We start from the raw sequence: 20,135 nt of genomic DNA, 5'->3' as shown, positions 1-20,135 counted from the left end.
CGTAACAGCCAGTAGAATAAAGACAAGGCTCGTATCAGAGGCGCCAGTAGAAAAAAGAGAGTGTGGGGGCAAAGTCCCCGTGCACCCTAGGGCCTGGGGGGGCACCGCCAGAAAAGGGGGGGGGCCTGCAGGAGACACAGAAAACAAGGGGAGGGACCCGCAGAGGGGTGTGCTGATGCGGGGGTGGCACATGATCCTCGTCGCCCCCCCCGTACTGGCGCCTCTGACTCCTATGTTTCATCAAAGAGTATCAGATGTGAAACAGCATGAAGGTATTTAAGAAGCCAGCTCAAAGAGTTCCTCCTACACAAGCATTCAGGTCTTGAGCAACAATGCACATTGCAACAAAGCTTAAACTTGTTCTTCATAATAATTTAAAAACAACACTAGCAGCCTATTTAATTTTAAAAACAGCAACAAATATCCACCTCCCTTTCCATTTCTTATAAGGAGTCTTGAAGTTTAAATCTCCTCAGTGTGATAGATATGCTTGCTTTGACCTGCTTAGCTCTTGGAAGTCCAGGGGCTCCGGGCTGCTGGCTCCGTGCTGCCTGGGGTCCCTATGGAGAGCTCTGTCCGCCATTAGGGAATTTTTTCCCAAGAACCCCCTGTAACATTTGATGAACCCCCAGGGGTTCACAAATCCCAGTTTGGGAACCACTGATTTATGGGCTAGGTAACTGTCCCCTGATGGAATTAAAAAATGTTGTAAGCCACTAGAGATGGGCCTGGTCTTTGCTTGTGGCCCGGCCATCTGTCTGAAACTGAAAGGCCTGGAGAAACATGCTCTCTGGCCTGAGGCTAGAAAGGAAGTGTGAACAAAGGGGACAGATCTTTTGTGGCCCAGCAGTGAATTGCCCCGATAGCAGCAGTGTTGGCTTGGTCATTAATCAGCCACAGGAGAGTTCAAGGCCCAGGGAGAGGCCGCTGCACCATGGCCATATCTGAGCCAATGTTTCCCTTCACACCCAGGAACATGGGTCAGGAATGCTTGAGGATGGTGGACGTCTCCTGCAAGGATGGTCTGGGAGGCACCTGCTGCTCTCTGGGGCAGTAAAGCCCGAAGTGAGATTTCCACAGAGGGTGGCTTTTTTACCTGAATTTTCTGTAGGCCACAGAGCCGGAGCACACAGTCCAATTCCTCTTGCTCATACAGTGAGACAAGTAGTGACACCACCCGGTCAGACTGGCAGTCAGTCAGCATGGCCAGTTCTTGCACCTCCTGGAGCAGACAGACAAGAATAAACAAAAAAGCATTCTCAGCACAAGCCAGTAATTCACACACACCTGGCTACTCAAACCCAGCAGTATCTGGGGCTGGCCTTGCCCAGAGAGCTCTGGTTAAGGTAAATCCTGCATTTCCTAATACAAATGGGAACTGTAAGAACACAGGGACAGTTTCTGAGCACTCACTTTTGTGCTGTTCTGGTGGCACAAAGCAGCCAGAGAACTATAGGGCTTTTGCCAGCATAAATATCTTAAAAAAAAAAAAAAAAAAAAAAAAAAAAGTACCTCCCTACTTGATGTTACCTGTCCTCCTGTAACAGGGTGTCTGTAATACGCTGGCCTGCTATGAGGGATCATGAGGCCCTCTGGTGGGACGTTCCAGCAACTACAACAGCCTGCTATTTTCTCCAGATTCATGAGTAATGTCTACGCAGCCCACCAGCAAGCCTCCCAGCCCAGGTTAGCAGGGCTTGCACTTGTGTGCTAAAAATAGCTGTGTAGACAGTGCTTTGATGTTGCAGCTTGGTCTGAAGCCCACCCCACTCCCTGGGCTTCAGAGCCTGACCTCCAGCCCAAGCTGCAACTTCAAGGTGCTGTCTGCACAGCTATTTTTAGAGAACTAGTGTGAGCACCACTAACCTGAGTCTGTCGAAGCTGGGCTGGGAAGCTCACTGACATGGGCTGCGTAGAGGTACCCTAAAAGGCGTGGCCAGATCCTTAGGTGTGCTGGCTGGCTGGCTGCAAGAGCTGCCAAATGGCCCGGGAATCTCCCCCGAGCCAAGTCTGAATGGCTGTGGTATACAGCTGGTGTATGGGCTTGTTCCCCACAAAAGCCCCCTGCAGTCAGTGTACAGGGATGGGACTGACACTGCACTGACCCCAGCCTAGCTGTTCAATGCCATGTGGCCTTTGCAGAACAGCCCTCAGAATGGAGCAGGGTGTGTAAAAAGTGACACTAGCAGCAAGACAGAACAAGTGGGCATATCACGCCAACTTTCCCATCCGCTCTGATCTCTCATCTGTGCAGGTGGGGAGCTTTGGAGTCTTGGCAAGGGCTTGGTGCATGGGTGCTGAAGCTTCTGAGTTCAGTCCTTGCTGCTAACAGGCATGTCTGTGCGTGAAGGGCTAGCGACAGCAGGAGGCTTTGCTGCATGAACAGAAGCAATCGGTGACCCAGCTTCCATTATCGTGATTAAGGCTTCTTTATGGAGGAAGCGGATAAATGCAAATACCTTGGAGACTGGAGTATTTTTGTACAAACCAACCTGACCTGAAGACGCGTCTATTTCCAAGTACTTGGTGCATCAGAGACATGCAGATGGGAGGGAGCTCAGAAAAGAGCAACAATGGTTGAGGCAAAGAGTTAGGAGGAAACATTAAAGGGCAGCATTCTTGCTGGTGAGTGGAGAGCATAGCATTGTAAAGGGGTGGAGTTCCACGCCCAGTCCAACCCCCTGGTCAGTTACTTCAAACCATCTGAAATTGTTCCTGGGGCTGCACTGTTCTGTATTTGGTCTCAGGTGGAAGGTGACTAGGCTACGTCTTCTCTGCTGAATTAGCTCAAGTTAACTCTTTGTTAGCTTTGCTCAAGCGAGAGCAGCCACACTGTGACCCAGCACTGGAGCTGCACAGAGCGACTGGATTAGCAACACAGTATTTGTATGACAAGCACAGAGTAGCTGCATCTGCACTGCGTTAGTAGCTCCAGCATCAGCAGCGCTCGAACTCCAGCCCCCAACCCCTGATGGACTAGGTCACGCCAGTTTAAAGCGTCACTGAACTCAAACTAGAGATTTGTCCGTGTGCACGGCAGTTTGGTTGGGGTAACAGCAGAGTTATACCTGGAGCTAACCCTACTGTGAAGACAGGCTGTTAGTCTGGAACAGAACAAAAGGTATATTCCACCCCACGTGTTCTCCTTCGATCACAGCCCATTTGCACTTCACAGCCACTGCGTCCACCTCCCTCCCTCCCACTGAACCCCCATCCTTAAGCTGCTCTTGCCCAGGTCTCTAATGATCAGTTTCTGGTCAGATCTCAAGGCCTCTGCGCCACCTTCACCTCAACTTCGCTGTTGCTTTTCACATGTTATCATCTTCTCTTCCCTTGCCATTTGTAATCCTGCCTTCTCCTGGCTCACTGCCCTCCTCCCTCCCCACCAGCATTTCCTTCAGTGTCTCTCCAGGCAGCCCTTCCCTGCCATTCCCTTGCTGGCATGCATTACCCAGTCTGTAATGGCTACCTTGTGAGTGTTTGGCTTTGCAATCTAACAAACACCCTTAGCAGACAGCCTCGCTGTACATCATAAATCTTCCAGCTGTTAAAGATGATGATACTCCATCCCCAAGACATGAACAATCACAACCCTGACCCCTATACTTACATGATGCACCACTTTTCCCTATCCTCTGTCCGTCTGTCTGTCGCCTCTTGTGGGGAAGGCTTGTCCCTCGTTTTGTGTTTGTAAAGTGCCCAACAGATGGCCCAGTGAGTAGGCTCCCAGTTTAGGACTAAAGACACCATCATTCAATCCCCTGCTCTCCTACAGACTTCCTGCGTGCCCGTGAGCAAGCCATTTAATCTCGCTGTACATGGAGGATAGCAGCACTGCCCTAACCCACCGGGGCAGCAAGGATAACGACGTTAAAGATTAGGATGTGCTTTGAGAGCGACTGATGAAAAGGGCTAAATATTATACTGTGGGCACTGCTAGAATCTATATAACCAGATTCCAGGATTTGTCTGGGAGTCACTCTGAAGCCGCAAACAGCTGAGGCAGTGCAGAGTGATGGAAACAGTTACAGGCATGGTTGTATTGACTAACATATGCTGGCTACCATATAAATATATTAATAACATGTATCATCCACACCATATGCATATAAGTATATATTAAGCACAAACATTGTAACAGCGATATAGCCTAAACTGGCCAATACTATAATCTTGTTCACTTATGCTAAGTATCCCATAACACTTTGCATTAGCTGAAGTAAGCTTTGGCTTAAGTAGACAGGAAAACTGTCAGTATCAGGACATATCATTGTTCCCTCATTGCAACAGAAAGTGAGTTTCACAAACTTTTATTTATCCTGCTATGCAGGATAAATCCAGGTGCTATCCAGGTGCAAGAAGCAGGTGGACAGATGCCCTGTTCCACATGGATGAACTTGTGGACCCATGCACAACACCACATTCAACCATCCTTATGCCATCTCCCTTTGTCCTGGGACCAATGGACAGGGACTTAATGTCACTCATTTAATCGCTGCTGCCTCACAACCCCTTTGCCACCCAGATCGCCAGCCCTTGGGTGATGTGGACCCCAGGCCAGTTCAGAGTTGCGGTTGCAGGATGGAATTCTGTACTGCGGAGGACGCATTTCTGTTCCGGACCGCCAGCCTAGACACAAAGGTCTCGAAGTATGTCATGAGTCCCAGCTCACCAAACTAAAACCAGGAACTTGGTTTTGTGAAATTTCTGGTGGCTGGGTATAGACTCGTATGTCAGGAAATACACTGACTCCTGCTGTGATCTGTGTTCCCGGGCCAAGAACCCTTGTGGAAAGGCAATTGGTCTTCAGTCCATATGCACACTCTCTCAGCCCTGGCCTACTGTGTCCCTGGATTTCATAGCAGAACTCCCCACTCCCAGGGATGTACAATTGGGTTGGTTGCCGTTGATTACTTGACCAAAGTGGCATGTTTTATTCCCTCTTGTGCAGTTCCCATTGCCCTGGAAACCACCCACCTCTTTCTTGAACACATCTTTTGGCTCCACGGACTATTGACTGGCATTGTGTCAGACCAAGTGCCACAGTTTGTCTTCCATTTCTGATGAGACCTCTACAGCCCCTTGGGGGTAGAACGCCCTGAACTGCCCTACTCTCCTGGCTGATGTAATAGCCATTATAAATGCTACCTTTGTTGAAAGGTTAACAAAGAGCAAGTTGCTAGAAGCTCAAAAGTGGGGGGACCCATCAGCTTTGATAAAAGTAAATTCAGACGTCAGTGTGGAGTAGGACTCCATACCTGCAGCAACATCCTGTCCAAGCTCCTCAAAAACATTATGACCAATGGGTTGGAAAAAAGGGAGCAGTTATCCACCAGAAGGTGAAATGTCAATATAGCTGCTAGCTGTGTCCCAGTTAAGCTAATCCTTGATGTTTCAGGCACAAAATATAGTCCTTCACATGCTGAACAGAAGCAAGAATGGGGAAGACCCCCCCCTTCAGCCTCCATCAGATGGAAAATCTTTTCCACTCAGCCAGGATGGGTCGACCTTATTGATGGCTTTCTACTATTCAACACTACCTCCTGCACCTCTCTTGAGTAGGATTCCTCTGCTGATGTTAGCCATGAAGCCTCCAGGCCAACAGGTGGAGAGCCTCAAGGGTAGGGTAGAGGAGGCCGCCATGATTCTGCAAAACTAGGTCTGTGGGAAGTCGGAGCAATAGTGGGAGACAGATTGATAGGTCCAAAAGCTGAGAAAACCTGTGTTGATGGGTAGGTCAGCACAGCCGACCAGGCCTTTCAAAGTCCGGTCGGCGCTGCTGCGGGTCTAAGGCAGGCTAGTCCCTATCTGTCCGGGCTCCATGCTGTACCCCGGAAGCAGCCAGCAAGTCCGGCTCCTGAGGGGGTATGGGGCACACAGGGCTCTGCGTGCTGCCCATGCCCCAAGCACCGGCTCTGCACTCCCATTGGCTGAGAACCGTGGCCAATGAGAACTTGGGGGGCGGTGCCTGTGAGCAAGAGTAGTGCACTGAGCCTCCTGGCCCCCCTGCCTAGGAGCCAGACCTGCTGGCCACTTCCGGGGTGCAGCTCGGTGCCAGGATTGGCGGGGAACATGCCTTATCCTGCAGCACCGCTGACCGGGAGCCGCCCGAGGTAAGTCCATGCCCCAACCCCAATCCCCAACCCTCTGCCCCAGCCCTGAGCCCCCACAAACCCAGAGCTTCCTCCTGCACCCCAAACCCTTCATCCCCGGGCCCACACCAGAGCCTGCACCCCCAGCCAGAGCCCTCAACAAACCCAACTGCGTCCTGCCCTGGAGCAGAGCTGGTGACATTTTTGTTGTCCCTTGTTACAAGCAAATCCACTTGGGGAGTTCCCAAGAGCTGGGAAATGGACCTCCTGCAGTTGCTTGTGAGAAGGATCCTGACTCTGCTCGGAGCCATGCTTGGTACCGACTATACGATGCTTGTGGCGATGATGCTCCTGACACCCAGTAGATGGAAACCCGGGCAGGCAGGCGGCGTAACCCTCCTGATGAGACTGGCTATACTGGGATACGTAGACCCCCCACCCCCACTTCAGAATCTGATTAAGAAGATGCTTCTTCTTGATACCAAGGTGGCGCCATACCTGTCAGTACTGGAGAAGGCTCAGACGTTGAAGAAAGGTACTCCTGGGGGAATTCTGCACCAAAAAATTAAAAATTCTGCGCACCGTATTTTCAAATTCTGTAAAATTCTGCATATTTTATTTGTCAAAATAATGCAATTACTCTGGTTTCAATTATGTTGTTAATTTATTTAAACTACAATACAATGGATGGAGAATGGGAGTGGGGAGCATTGGAGGAAATCCCCAAATCCTCTTGCCTAATAGTAATGTAGATAGGTTTGACCCTTTATTTCTAATTATTAATCAACAAATGTATGCAGCCATATGCTCAGTGTTAAATCATAGGCAACTGAAGAGCAAGTGAGGGCTGGGGAATTAAACTCACAATTTATACTGGCTACTGATCATCTCCAGAAAGGTCAGTAGCAAACAGTTCATGGAGTATATTTTGATAGGAATTTTTTTCAGTCCAAAAATTTCTACCAGTTCTAATCACTAAAGCACCATAAGCATTTATAAGGCCATACTGTCCTTTACGCCACTCTGGCCTTAAAACTTTTACACCTGTTTTATACTTCTGGGGGAATTCACAAAGACAATGGGAACAATTCACTAAGCAGGCAGGCTGCTACATTGTGCTCTGAGGGGAACAGAGCTTGCCCCATGCTTACCTTCTCAGAAACACCCTGAAGCTCTCCCCTCCATGCCAAGTGTGCTGCAATAGTGAGTGAGGGGGACAGTGTGTCTGTCTGTCTCTCTCTCACACACACACATACGACTGCCCGCCCTCCCCCGGAGGTGATTTACATCTCTGTCAGCTGCTCTGGGTGCCCAAACAAACTTGTCTGCGCTGCCGGGGATGGGCACATGACTTGTGCCTTTCCCTTTGCTTCCCTGTCAGAAGTCATTTTTCTGCGGGTAAGCAAAAATATCTGTGGTTGACATGAATTCTGCGAACGCACAGTGACACAAAGTTCTCTCAGGAGTAAGAAAGGGGAGCAGGAGATATCATCGGTGGTATTCCCCTAGACGGTGCCAGCCTCACTGGTACCTGGATAGCCACATCTGGAGGAGGTGCTCAGTGTGGAGATGAAGGCGTCAGAGGTGGTACCCCAGACACTGGTGCCAGGTGAGATTCAGCACTGAGAGGTTCAGCAACTCTCTTGCATCCTCAAATGCCTCAGGAGTAGAAGATACTGGGAAGATACTCTGCAGTATGAAAAGTATGAACATGAAGAGATGTTGAGGCAAGTCCATTGGGAGCCGGTCTTGACAGGACCCATTGGGCTCTGGAGTCAATGAACTCCCCTGGTTAGAGGCGTGCTGTGGGGAGTGCTTCCTCGTAGAATGCCTTCCCAAGTCCTTAGCAGAGTCAACCTCTTTGAATCCCACAATGACCCTGATATTGAATCCAATTTCCAATGCCTCTTCTTCGGTACCGGAGATGCCGATCTACCCCTCAGTACCAGTAGTGTCAGAGGTGTGCTACTGACCAACGCCGAGGTGCTCAGAGCCCAGAGTAGAGGGCTCAAATGGAGGCTGCAGCACCGACTCCAAGAGCAGATATTTTAATCTGGCTGCTCTGTCTTTTTTCCAATGGGGCCTAGAGCCCTTACAAATGCTGCACTTCTCACTCACTGTAGAGGGGCAGTTACCCTGCTCTGGCCCTGAAGGGGTTGAAACAACCCTGGGAAAGGGCTGCCCCTGGGAGCCAATAGGCTAGGCTGATTGGGGAAGCAGCCACAGCTGGGGACAGGCTGCAGGCCTTAAAAAGGGCCTACTAAAAGGTACAGGGGCTGCAGAGGGGCAGCCCAGAGATAGGCAAAGGCAGCAGGTCCTAACCCCCTTGCCGATGATGAGTGGTATAGACTGCAGTCTGCCCAGTGAGCAGGGGCTAGATGATGACTGGCAGTAGCCACTGAGGCAAGGTGGGGGTAGAGGGTTGGGGGTTCCCCTGGGTGAGAAGACCCAGAGAGTGGGGGTACTGCTAGAGGGCAGCACCCAAGGTAAAGGGGCACTGGGGTCCAGGAGGGACACAGGGGCCAGTGGGACATCGGCCAGCAGAGGGCGCTCCGGAGCTGGAGAGCTAATTCCCAGGACGACCAGCAGGAGGTGCCACGCCAGTGAGTTGTCACGTCACTACACTCACATGAGCCTCCCCCAAGTATTTAAGGAAGCTGGGGTGTGGGTCACTTTTCAGCATAGCCTTGAGTGTCAGGGCTTGAAACCCCGAAAGTGTGGCTTACATCTAGTACCGGGGTGAGTCCCCCACACTGAGTGCTGGAACCCACAGAAACAACAAAAACAAATTTTTGTTTACTAAGAAATTGACTAACTACACTAATGATACACAGGTGCTATATGCAGATAACAGGAAAGATTAGCAGAAGTAAGGCCAGGGAGCTCCAACAACCATCATTGGCGACAGGAAGGAACTGAGGAGGGTCTGGTGTAGCTTGGCCCTTTATGCCTACACGATGTATGTGAGGTAGCAGAGGGCACTCAAGCTGTCCCAGCAAGTACTGCTAGGGGTAAAAACTCTCTGACAACTGTGCATGGGAGCACAGAAAGCCCTACAGTGGAATGGACATCGGCGATCACTTGAAGAAGAATGTAATTTCACCTGCTTGAATGTGACTCCGAGGTAAATCAGGAGACATTGGAAACACTTTACATAAAAGGTAACAAAGCCTTGGCATTGCACGTCACCTCTGCATTTAGAACATTTGTTCTGTGGCTTGCTCTGAGGGAACCCAGAACAGCCTCAGGGGGATGCCCTGAGTCACCCATCCTGATTGCTGTGAGGAGCAGAGGGCCATCCCTCCCAGTAGGTGTGAAATGGGCCCGTATTGGTGCTGGTTGGGCCTGCTGCTGCTGTAGATGGCTAGCGCCTCCCACAACGGGAGCACTCTCCTGGGAAATGTTCCCCACACAGCACTTCAGCCCCTGCTCATGCACTGTCACTCAGCCCACACAGGCTCCTCCCTCAGGGAAGGGCATGGCACTGAGCTGTCTCCAACAGCATCTGACATCCCTCCAGTGTCTCTGTCCCCAGGATACAGCATCAAGCCAGTCTGTGGTGCTCTGTCCCCATGCTGGAGCAAGTAGGGTCCAGGCATGGCTGATTCCTGCTGGCTACAGGATCCCAAGCAGGACTCTCTTCCTGACTGAGTGAGCGTCCTTGGGCAGAACAAAGACACCCAGATTCTCCACTTTATGATGGTCAGAAATGCAATTCCCCAGAGGGTTGCCAGACAGACACTCTGGCAACAGAGTGATATGCCCATTCTGCAGCTCATTCCCAACCTACCTTTCAACACACATTTCCCCTTGCCTGGCCCCTGAACACACCTACCCTGACAGCAGTACCCCAGGCTTCCACCCACCCGCCCAAACACTCCCAGCTCCCCTCCCCACCATCCCAAATGTACATCCCACCCTCTCTACACACTGAGCCCCTCAGCCTCTCCTGGACATATACCCCCTCCCAAACCTTACCCAGTGGCGTAGCCAGGTTTTAACAGCAGGCGGAGCAAGCAAACATAAAAAAGGCGCCCCCTTTGGCTCCTCCTCCAGCCACGCCCCCTGGATCCTCCAGCCACGCTGTGCCCCCTCCCCCCCTTGGCTGGCTCCTTCGGTCACACTGTGGCCATGCTGCGCCCCCCCCGGCCACGCCCCCCCCATGGCTGTACAGGGAGGCTGGCAGAGGACGGAGGTATGAGGGAAGGTGAAGGGGAGGGAAAGGCAGGGGCACGGGGTACATGGGAGGGGTACACGTGGTATGGAGCTTGGGGAGGGGTTACCGGGGATGGGAGTGGGCTGGAGTCCCAGGGGCTCTCTGTGCAGAGGGGGCTGGAGCTGCCCCCGGGACCGGGAGAGCCTGGGAGGGGCTCACCGCATGCAGCACCAGCCCAGCTCAGCGCTGGCCCTACCTCTTGGGGGGTGGGGGAAGATGGCAGCGAGCCCCGCCAGGCGCGTTCCGAGCGAGCTGCTTCCGCACCGGCCTCCCGCAGCCGCCCGCCCCATGGCTCCTTTGGCTGTGTTGCTGGCAGTGATGGCCGGCAGGCGCTGCTTCCGCTCCGCGATCAGCTATCTCCCTCCTGCTGGGAGACACAGCTGATCGGCGGGAGCGGGGCAGAAGCCGGGCAGGCCGTTCAGAGCGGAGCCCCTGAGGCACCGCTTTTTTTAAAATGTGGGGAGGAGAAGCAGCTGCTTCTGATGCATCCCACTAGCTGCGCTACTGACCTTACCCACAAAACATACACCCCCACCCACACTATACACACGCCACCCACACTACATAACCTCCACCTGCACACTGTTCCTCCTTCCTGCCCTACCACTGGCATTACTATTTCTGCTGCCTTTTCAATCCTGCTGAAGGGAAGTTCAGGACACTGGCCTCAGGTCCCCAGCCAAAGACATGAAGGAGCTCACCGTGGGTCTGCAGAGCAGGAGTCGGATCTCGGTGACGTGCGGAGGGGGAGCCTGCAGCTTTGCACTCACGTGCATTACGTTAGAGAAAACCACCTGGAAGCGTAGCTCCACTTGGATGCCACATGGAAAAGTCAGTGTCTCCTTCAGCAACTCTGCAAGTGAAATCAGAGGAGTGGTCATTGCAGAGGCCAGAACACACAGCACACCAAGCGCTCTCTGTCTCATTGCTGTGCCACTGCCAGCAGATGGGAATGATTCATAGATTCTAAGAGACCACTGTGATCACCTAGGCTGACCTCTGTAACACCAGCCAGAGAACTGCCCCACAATAATTCCTAGAGCAGACCTAACATGCACTCTTGACTGAAAAATTGTCAGTGATGGAGAATCCACCATGACCCTTGGTAAACTGTTCCAGGGGTTAATTGCCCTCACTGTTAAAAGTGTATGCAGTATTTCCAGTCTGAATTTGTCTAGCTTCAACTTCCAGCCATTGGCTCGTGTTAGACCTTTCTCTGCTGGGCTGAAGAGATCATCATGAACTGTTTCCCAAGTAGGTACTTGTAGTGGGGTGGCTGCCCCACTCCAGTAAAGAGGGGTTAAAAGCAGCCCTGGAGAGGGCTGCAGCTCTGAAAGGTGGGCTGATTGAGAAAGCAGCTACAGCTGTGGCCAGCTTAATCAGGGCACAGCTGGCCCTTATAAGAGGGCTGTAGGCCAGAAGAAGTGGCACTCTCTCTAGCTTCTTGGGAAAGAAGGACCTGGCTGCTGGAGAGAGAAGGGTACCTGAGGTGGAGCAGGGCTGGGGAACGGCAGAGGGAGCTGGGGAGCTCCAGCCTAGAAAAGCCCCAGGCTGCAGGCCTTAAAAAGGACCTACTAAAAGGTACTGGGGCTGCAGAGGGGCAGCCCCGAGATAGGCAAAGGCAGCAGGTCCTAACCCCCTTGCTGATGATGAGTGGTTTAGAGACTGCCCGAGGAAGCGGGGGCTAGATGATGACTGGCAGTAGCCACTGAGGCAAGGCGGGTTTAGAGGGTTGGGGGTTCCCCAGGGAGGGGAGATTCAGATTGGGGGTTACTGCTGGGGCAGAACCCCAGAGCAAAGGGCACCGGGTCTGGGAGGGAGACACTGGCCTGCAGAGGGTGGTCCAAGCTGGAAGAGCTAATTCCCAGGATGACCAGCAGGAGGCGCCGTGCCAGTGAGTTGTCCCTCCCTCCCCCCACAGTACTGTTTTAGGGTAAACTTGTAGGCCGCATTACCATTTGTGAGTTCAACTATAAGACGTGAGCTTAAGTTCATAAGATGTCACAGGAACCTGGAACAGCAAATGTTAGTGGGGAAAGGCATGAAAGGGAGACAAACAGACTGAGCTAGTCCGAACTCAAGGACTGTGTTAAGATCATTCTTGGTTTACCAGCATGATTTTAACACAGTCCTTGAGTATGAAACCAGAAATTAGTGAACCAAAGTTGGTGCTTTGGAAAAGAGGCCTAAGTAGTGGACAAAATAATGGACTATTCTGCCCATCACTCCCTTTTGGGATCCTTGAAGAAAAGAGACTTTGGGAGAAAAATTGGCTACTGGGATGAGATTCACAATCATGACTGCCACCCCCACCATCTCCTGGGATCCCAGGCCTTCATCATCCTGATCCTGAGAGATGTCCTGACTGGACAGGGCCAGAGAAAAGGACCCAGATGACATCACCATATCCACCAGCTCCAGCTGCTTCCCAACCACCACCTGGGATGAAATGGGATTGGATCTTAATAATAATCACAGCTCCAGCCCATCTCAACTAACTTCTTCTCTGTTCTCCAAAAGGACAGTTATTACCAGCTTTGATACCATCTTAGAGACTGTCAGACATGAGGATTCTTCCTTTTAAAAACTCTCTCCAGCTAACAAAGGGAACAAAGTATGCTGTTAAAAGGAAAGCCTTATTTAATACTTTATATTGTAAAGGCTTTAAATGTGTCCCCCTCTTTTCTTTATCTTTAATAAAAGGTTAAAAGGATTTTTAATGGTGTTTGCCATGGGACTAAGTAGGCTGAAGTCTCTGTAGACCAAACCCCAAGCCTTAACACTCTTTAATGCTGGACAGTGACTGGGTTATGTTAATGCCTTTAGCCTTACATCTAAATTAATACAACAGTGCTTACAGACTGTAATCAAGTCACCCCTTAAGCAGCTCTTTGTTAAGTTAAATAGATTGAGCTCCTTCTGTCTATCAATATAAGACATGTTTTCTAATGCTTTAATCATTCTCATGACTCTTCACTGAACCCTCTCCAATTTGGCAACATCCTTCTTGAACTGTGAACACCAGAACTGGATGCAGTATTCCAGCAGCAGTTACGCCAGCACCAAATATAGAGGTAAAATAACCTCTTTACTCCTACTTGAGATTCCCGTTTATGCATCCCAGGATTGCATTAGCCCTTTTGGTCACTGTGTTGCACCAGCTGATTATCCACCATGACCCTCAAATCTTTTTCAGAATCCCTACTTCCCAGGATAGAATCCCCCATCCTGTAAGTATGGGCTAAATTCTTTGTTCTTAGACATGTGTGACAGATTATACTCGGGTGTTCATGCCCTACATGTTGTAATAATTTTTGTACAAGTTATGCCTTATAAGATATAATTTGAAAACTCATAATTTGCTGGTCAGTATCGTCCTGATAAAATATGTGTGGCAACACTGTAAGTAAAGTTATACATTTCCCTGTATGATGTTATTAACACATGTTCCAAACCCCACAGCCCTGCTCAAACAGAGGTTAGCAAACAGGTCTGTCCTAAACAAAGGAATGTGTGCTCTGCTTAATTTGCCTTAAGATGTAAACAGAGCCATCAAGATGAAGGGAAACAAAGGACGCTCACAGGTAAGAAAAAGGGAATATCCTTCCACATAGTCTCTCTGCCTTCTTGTGCCAAGCCGGAAATGTTTTTCAAGAGAGGGACTGAAACTTTAAAAAGAAGGGACAAATACCCCAAGGCACCCTCCCCCTCTTTGCCTGCCCATGACATTCATTGCAATTGAAGCAACAAAGGAAGCAGTCGTTGGGCTCTGGCGGATGGGTACTGGTCAGTAAGACTGCTGAAAGAAAGCACATGGTAAGAAATTTTGCATGAAGCTGACATAGTTTGTTAGGTATTAGGAAACATTTTATCTTTATTTTCCTTGTAACCATTTCTGACTTTTATGCCTCATGACTTAAAATCTCTCTCTTTGTAGTTAACAAACTTGTTTTACTGCTTTATCTAATCCAGTACGTTTAAACTGAAGTGTCTGAATAACTATTTGAGATAATAACCTGGCACATTATTCTCTTTAAGGAATAACGGACTTAAAATATTTTGTACTGCCCACAAGAGGGCTAGGCAGAACATGACATTCATTTCTGGAGGGAAATCTGGGTCTGAAGGTGTGTTGGGGTCACCCTGCGGTATAACCAAGGCTGGTGAGAGCCAGAGGATAACTCAAGTATGGCTGGCAGACTGAAGACACACACACATACTTTGGGTGTGACTTCCATGCTGGAGGCTGTTTGTGAGCGGCCCAGGTGGGAGATACTTTAGCAAGGCATTGTAGGAACATAAGAATGGCCATACTGAGTCAGACCAAAGGTCCATCTAGCCCCAGTATCTTGTCTTCCGACAGTGGCCAATGCCAGGTGCACCAGAAGGAATGAACAGAACAGGTAATCATCAAGTGATCCGTCCCATGTCGCCCATTCCCAGCTTCTGGCAAACAGAGGCACCCAGGGGTTGCAAGGCAGGGGTGATACAGCTGCTCATTAGTCTGGATTGTACCCTGGTATGTCACACTATGCATTTACATTTAGTTGTAATAAAATGCACACTGGTTGCTTGCGCCCAGTTTACCAAGCAATCCAGATCACTCTGTACCAGAGACATGTCCTCTTCATTATTTACCACTCCCCCCAATTTTTGGGTCATCTGCCACCTTTATCAGTGTTTTCTTCCATATCATTGATAAACATGTTACATAGCATAGGGCCAAGAACTGATCCCTGTGGGACCCCACTAGAACCACACCCATTTTATGATGATTCCCTGTTTACAATTACATTTTGAGAGGGTGCCCCTTCTGCCTCCAGTGCTTGAGTTGCTCCTGCAGTGTGGGAAGGTAAGTACAGTTGTAAATTGCTGGCTCGAGGCCATGGCTGGGTAGTGATCCCTGGGAGACTCCTTGTGACCTGCCCTGGCCCAGCCTGCTATGCTGGGTACCTGTGGATTGATCTCTTCTTTGAGCCTGTCACTCCCATTCTGCAAATTCCCTGCTGTTGCTGTTCTCTTTTCCCCATCCCATTATTTCCACTATAATTCCCTGGACAGGAATCTCTTCAGCATTCGGCCAGCAGCTGAGTCACCTCTTCACAAGCTTCCTGCTTCAATCACAGCAGGGCCTGAACCTGCCACGAAAAGCCTCTTGCTCAACAGTGGCAGTGGGACCTCCCTCTATTTGCTGCTCCCCACACCCTGGGTGCTGCTGCTCCTTCTCCCCCATCTGACTCTTATGGCAAGAGACCCTTAGGCCCCCACCTCACTCCGTGCCGTAGGCCCAGACCCAGCAGCAGTCCCCTCTGGATTCACCCACCCCAACCCCTTCCCAAAATGGTTCCCACAGCTCTGCTAGCCCTCTCCATGGCCTGGACCGCTTCCTGGAGTGGGTGGCAGAGAAGCAGCACCCTGAGGTGCTCCCTTATGGGGGGCAGTGTGACTGTGAACAGGGCGCAGCATGAAGCAGGAGCAGGGAAACCCAAATACAACATTTTGAACTACTGATGTAAGATGTATTTAAAGGGCCAGATGCTAATGTACCTTGCCTGGGACCCCCAGGCCGGGGCTGAGACAGTGTGGCTAAGGGCTCTGCACTGGTCTCTTACCATGGCTGTGTCCCCAGAGCTCCGCAGTCGGCCCAGTGGTGCAGACGGGGTCTGTCAGTGCCCGGGCTTCCTTCAGAGTGTGCTTGATCTCCATCACCTGCTTCCCAGTTACCAAGGGGTCCCGGCCAATGTCTGGGGGAGAAAAAGCTGCCTGAGGAATGGTTCAAAGGGATAAGGCACAAAGGGTGCTGAGGCAGCCAGCTCCCACTGAGCCCACTTCCTTTTCGTGCCTTTGAATTTCCCCCCTAAATTGGAGGCCTGGCTCACACCATGCCTGCAACCATTCTAGTCTCTCCACGTACACAGTTCCTGCTGCGCCCCATCACTCTCCTGGCCCAACTCAGAACCCCACACTGTGTATTCTACGAGCTACTGAGCAGTACTGCACCCATGAGCCAAGCGAAGGGTGGAATATTAGGTTGTTGGAATATTCACCATCCCATTCCTTACACACAGGGGCGGCTCCAGGCCCCAGCACGCCAAGTGCGTGCTTGGGGCTGCAATCCGCAGGAGGTGCTCTGCCGGCCCTGCGAGGGCAGCAGGCAAGCTGCCCTCGGCGGCATGCCTGCGGAGGGTCCGCTGGTCCCGCGGCTGCCTGCCTCCCATGCTTGGGGCGGCAAAATGCCTAGAGCTGCCCCTGCTTACACATCCTAGCATCTTGTTTGGTTTCTGAACCGCACCTGCACACTGAGCAGAGGTTTCATGTAGCTGCCTGCAGCAACCCCCAGGTTCCTGTCCCGAGTGAATTCAGTCCATTGAGAACCCGGCAATGTGAATGAAGAGTTCAGATCACTCCTCACCTCACATTTGTCACACTGGATTTCAACTGCCACTGAGTCATTGGCAAACGTTGCCACCTCACTTCTCCAGATTATTCACAAATATGTCAAACAGCACCAGACTTAGTATGGGGACCCCACTGCTACCCCTGTGGCTTGAGGAATACTGACCATTCCTTGTTATGCTTTGCTTCTGTCTCAGCCTGTTTCTGACTTGTCACATCTACACCCAATTAATGAATTTTCTTAATAGCCTCTTGCAAGTGTTTTTGCCAAGGGTTTTTGAAGGACTGGGTAAATGCTATCAGCTGGTTCTCCTTTCACCCCTGCTTTGGTGTTGCCATGATTAGAGAATTGTAGTAGACCGCAAAGGCAGGATTTTCGCTTGCAGCGGCTGTGCTGGTTTATACCCAGAATGCCAGCTTCACCCAGGTGGTTTGTTATTCTACTGAAATCAATGTACGTGAGGCCCCCTGGCCTCCAATGCCCAGGATCACCTCTAGGTACATTGGCCACTCCCTGCATATTCACTATCTTTAATGAGAGAGGGATTTTGTTAGTAGCTCAGCCCCTTCACTCTGATGCTCTTGGACACACTGTCCGGGCTGGAGACTCACTGCCCTTTCATTTGTCTGTCTGTTCCATCTCCTCTTCCTTTGAATCCTCAATGACTGTACCTCACCTTTACTACCTGGAACAAGTAGCTTCCAGCTTTAACTAAACAGTTTCCAGTGCAATATTTACCCTCCAACACATCCTCCAGCACGTGGGTCACTTTCTTTTCCTGCAGAATGTGCTTTTTCAGATACTTCATGAAGATCCCGGAGCTGAACTCCCCATCCTGCACTTCATAGGCTTCGGCATCTTCACTCCTTCGAAGGCAAGCACACGACCCTCAGCTGCTTGCCACACTGACATGGCGCAGGAGCACCCGGAAACCCCACAGACGCACTTTGATTCAGGATTCCCTTTCTGTTGGCCGAGTTATTGCTTTGGCCATATTAAGAAGGACCCTGGAAAGTCAATTGCCAATTCTGGAGGAACAATACAGAATCCTTGCAAACTCAAGGGGCTGAAAAATTGGAGTAATATATGCTGCTCATTTGGATGAAGGAACATGAGCACCTGTATTTGCTTCAGAGTATTGGTCCTCTAATTCTAAGGTTGCATCGAACTGATGGCTTTCCTGTAGTTTCTGTTGCTGTTTGCATTGTGAGCCACTGGGCGTATCTGCAGCATTTTAGTGTAATACAGAGGCTTGTTTTAATGAAAATGAAACTGCATTGTACTGTTTCAGGGGCAGAGTTAGGACAGCTCAGCACTTCTGAAAATCTCCCCCACAATGATCTCCTGGCCTTGGAAAAAGTTCTGTGACGCATGGGGTGCCCTGTGCACTGCCGCAGGGTGTGTCAATTGAATTATCCAACTGTAGCCCTGAAGGAGGTGCTGCCATCCAGAATAGCCAGCTCTGTGTCTAACTTTAGGATACTGCGGCTCAGGCTGGATGTGTCCTGGGTTGTGGGGAGAGACTCCATTACAAATACTCACTGATTTTAGGCCACAAAAGGGTGTTACAATCTTAACTACAAAAACAACAAGGAGTCCAGTGGCACCTTAAAGACTAACAGATTTATTTGAGCATAAGCTTTCATGGGTAAAAAACCCACTTCTTCAGATGCATGGAGTGAAAATTACAGATGCAGGCATTATATACTGACACATGAAGAGAAGGGAGTTACCTCACAAGTGAAGAACCAGTGTTGACACGATCCATTGTCTACAGCCAAGCCCTAAAATACAACTGAATTTGCTCCAATCCCTCCCACAGAGACAAACACCTACAAGATCTTTATCAAGCATTCTTAAAACTACAATACCCACCTGGGGAAGTGAGGAAACAGATTGACAGAGCGAGATGGGTACCCAGAAGACACCTACTACAGGACAGGCCCAACAAGGAAAATAACAGAACACCACTGCCATTACGTACAGCCCCCAGCTAAAACCTCTCCAGCGCATTATCAACGATCTACAACCTATCCTGGAAAATGATTCCTCACTCTCACAGACCTTGGGAGACAGGCCAGTCTTTGCTTACAGACAGCCCCCCAACCTGAACCAAATACTCACCAGCAACTACACACCATACCACAGAAACACTAACCCAGGAACCAATCCCTGCAACAAACCTCGTTGCCTATTCTGTCCCCATATCTACTCTAGTGACACCATCAGAGGACCCAACCACATCAACCACACCATCAGGGACTCATTCACCTGCACATCTATTAATGTGATATATGCCATCATGTGCCAGCAATGCCCCTCTGCCATGTACATTGGCCAAACCGGACAGTCTCCATGTAAAAGAATAAATGGACACAAATCGGACATTAGGAATAGTAACATACAAAAGCCAGTAGGAGAACATGTCAATCTCCCTGGACATTCTATAACAGATTTAAAAACTTCAGAAACAGACTTCAAAGAGAAACTGCAGAACTAAAATTCATTTGCAAATTTAACACCATTATTTTGGCTTTAACATTATTTGGACTACATCCACCCTGATCAAATTGGCCCTGTCAACACTGGTTCTCCACTTGTGAGGTAACTCCCCTCTCTTCATGTGTCAGTATGTAATGCCTGCATCTGTAACTTTCACTCCACATATCTGAAGAAGTGGTTTTTTTTACCCACAAAAGCTTATGCCCAAATAAATCTTTAAGGTGTCACCAGACTCCTTGTTGTTTTTGTGGATACAGACTAACACGGCAAACCCCTGATACTTATCTTAATTGTGGATCAGCCGCAGCTGCTGCCAGCACAGGGCTGTAGGGAGAGATGAGGGTACAGATCAGGAAAGCCAGAGAGAAAGTGTGAGAACCAGAGATCAGAGACAGGCCCTGTCTGCACTAGGGATGTCCAGCAGCAGCAGTACTAGTTGGCAAATGGAGACATGGCCGTTGCGGCTTCTGGCATTCTCAGCACCGCTCCCTGTCAATGACACTTGATCTGATGGCCAGAGTTCCAGCCCCGCAGAAGCAAGAGCCTCAAGCCACAGTGCTGAGAAGTGCCAAAGGTCTCCAGCTATGAGCAATCAACAGATACTTACGTGGCATAGCCATAAACCGTATTCCCCCAGGGCTCCAGCGGCTGCACCTGTGACAGCGCACACTGCGGGTTGTACCTAGACATGAAAGGATGTAACAATGTGAACTGGGTGAAGGGGGATTCACTTTCATACACGTACAGGATGGCCCCGTCCCTGGACACAAACAGAACCCATACATTCAACGCAATGGCGTCTGCTGAGTGACAGCAATGCACTTGACAATTACATCAGACCCAATTTCCAAACACTTACCTGCAAGGAAAGCCATGGAGGATGGTGTAGCAATGGCCATGGGGTCTTTTCAACAGCTGAGAGCTCCCC

At 50.2% G+C, this 20,135-nt stretch overlaps 1 protein-coding gene across 4 annotated transcripts in view; it reads right to left on the bottom strand.

Annotated features, from left to right (window-relative positions):
• Positions 1 to 20,135, bottom strand: part of LOC120374064 (mucosa-associated lymphoid tissue lymphoma translocation protein 1-like) — a 63,972-nt gene that overhangs the window by 8,244 nt on the left and 35,593 nt on the right. For 3 of the 4 annotated variants that reach the window (XR_005585878.1, XM_039493273.1, XM_039493274.1), the window contains 5 exons: positions 19,815 to 19,889; positions 17,444 to 17,571; positions 15,921 to 16,052; positions 11,010 to 11,161; positions 1,097 to 1,222 (listed from right to left, as the gene is read on the bottom strand). Coding sequence is in view for 3 of the 4 variants with exons in the window: in XM_039493273.1 (XP_039349207.1) it covers positions 1,097 to 1,222; positions 11,010 to 11,161; positions 15,921 to 16,052; positions 17,444 to 17,571; positions 19,815 to 19,889 (613 nt within the window). In the remaining variant the exon portion in view is untranslated. Of the gene's footprint in view, positions 1 to 1,096; positions 1,223 to 7,154; positions 7,782 to 11,009; positions 11,162 to 15,920; positions 16,053 to 17,443; positions 17,572 to 19,814; positions 19,890 to 20,135 lie in introns of those variants that run through there. The other variant, XM_039493275.1, reaches the window with a different exon arrangement.

Source organism: Mauremys reevesii, linkage group 10 (genome assembly GCF_016161935.1).
Source record: "Mauremys reevesii isolate NIE-2019 linkage group 10, ASM1616193v1, whole genome shotgun sequence".
In the NCBI taxonomy this organism is placed as follows: Eukaryota; Metazoa; Chordata; order Testudines; family Geoemydidae; genus Mauremys; species Mauremys reevesii.
The sequence above is the reverse complement of the archived record's forward strand: the minus strand, read 5'-3'. Positions and strand labels throughout refer to the sequence as shown.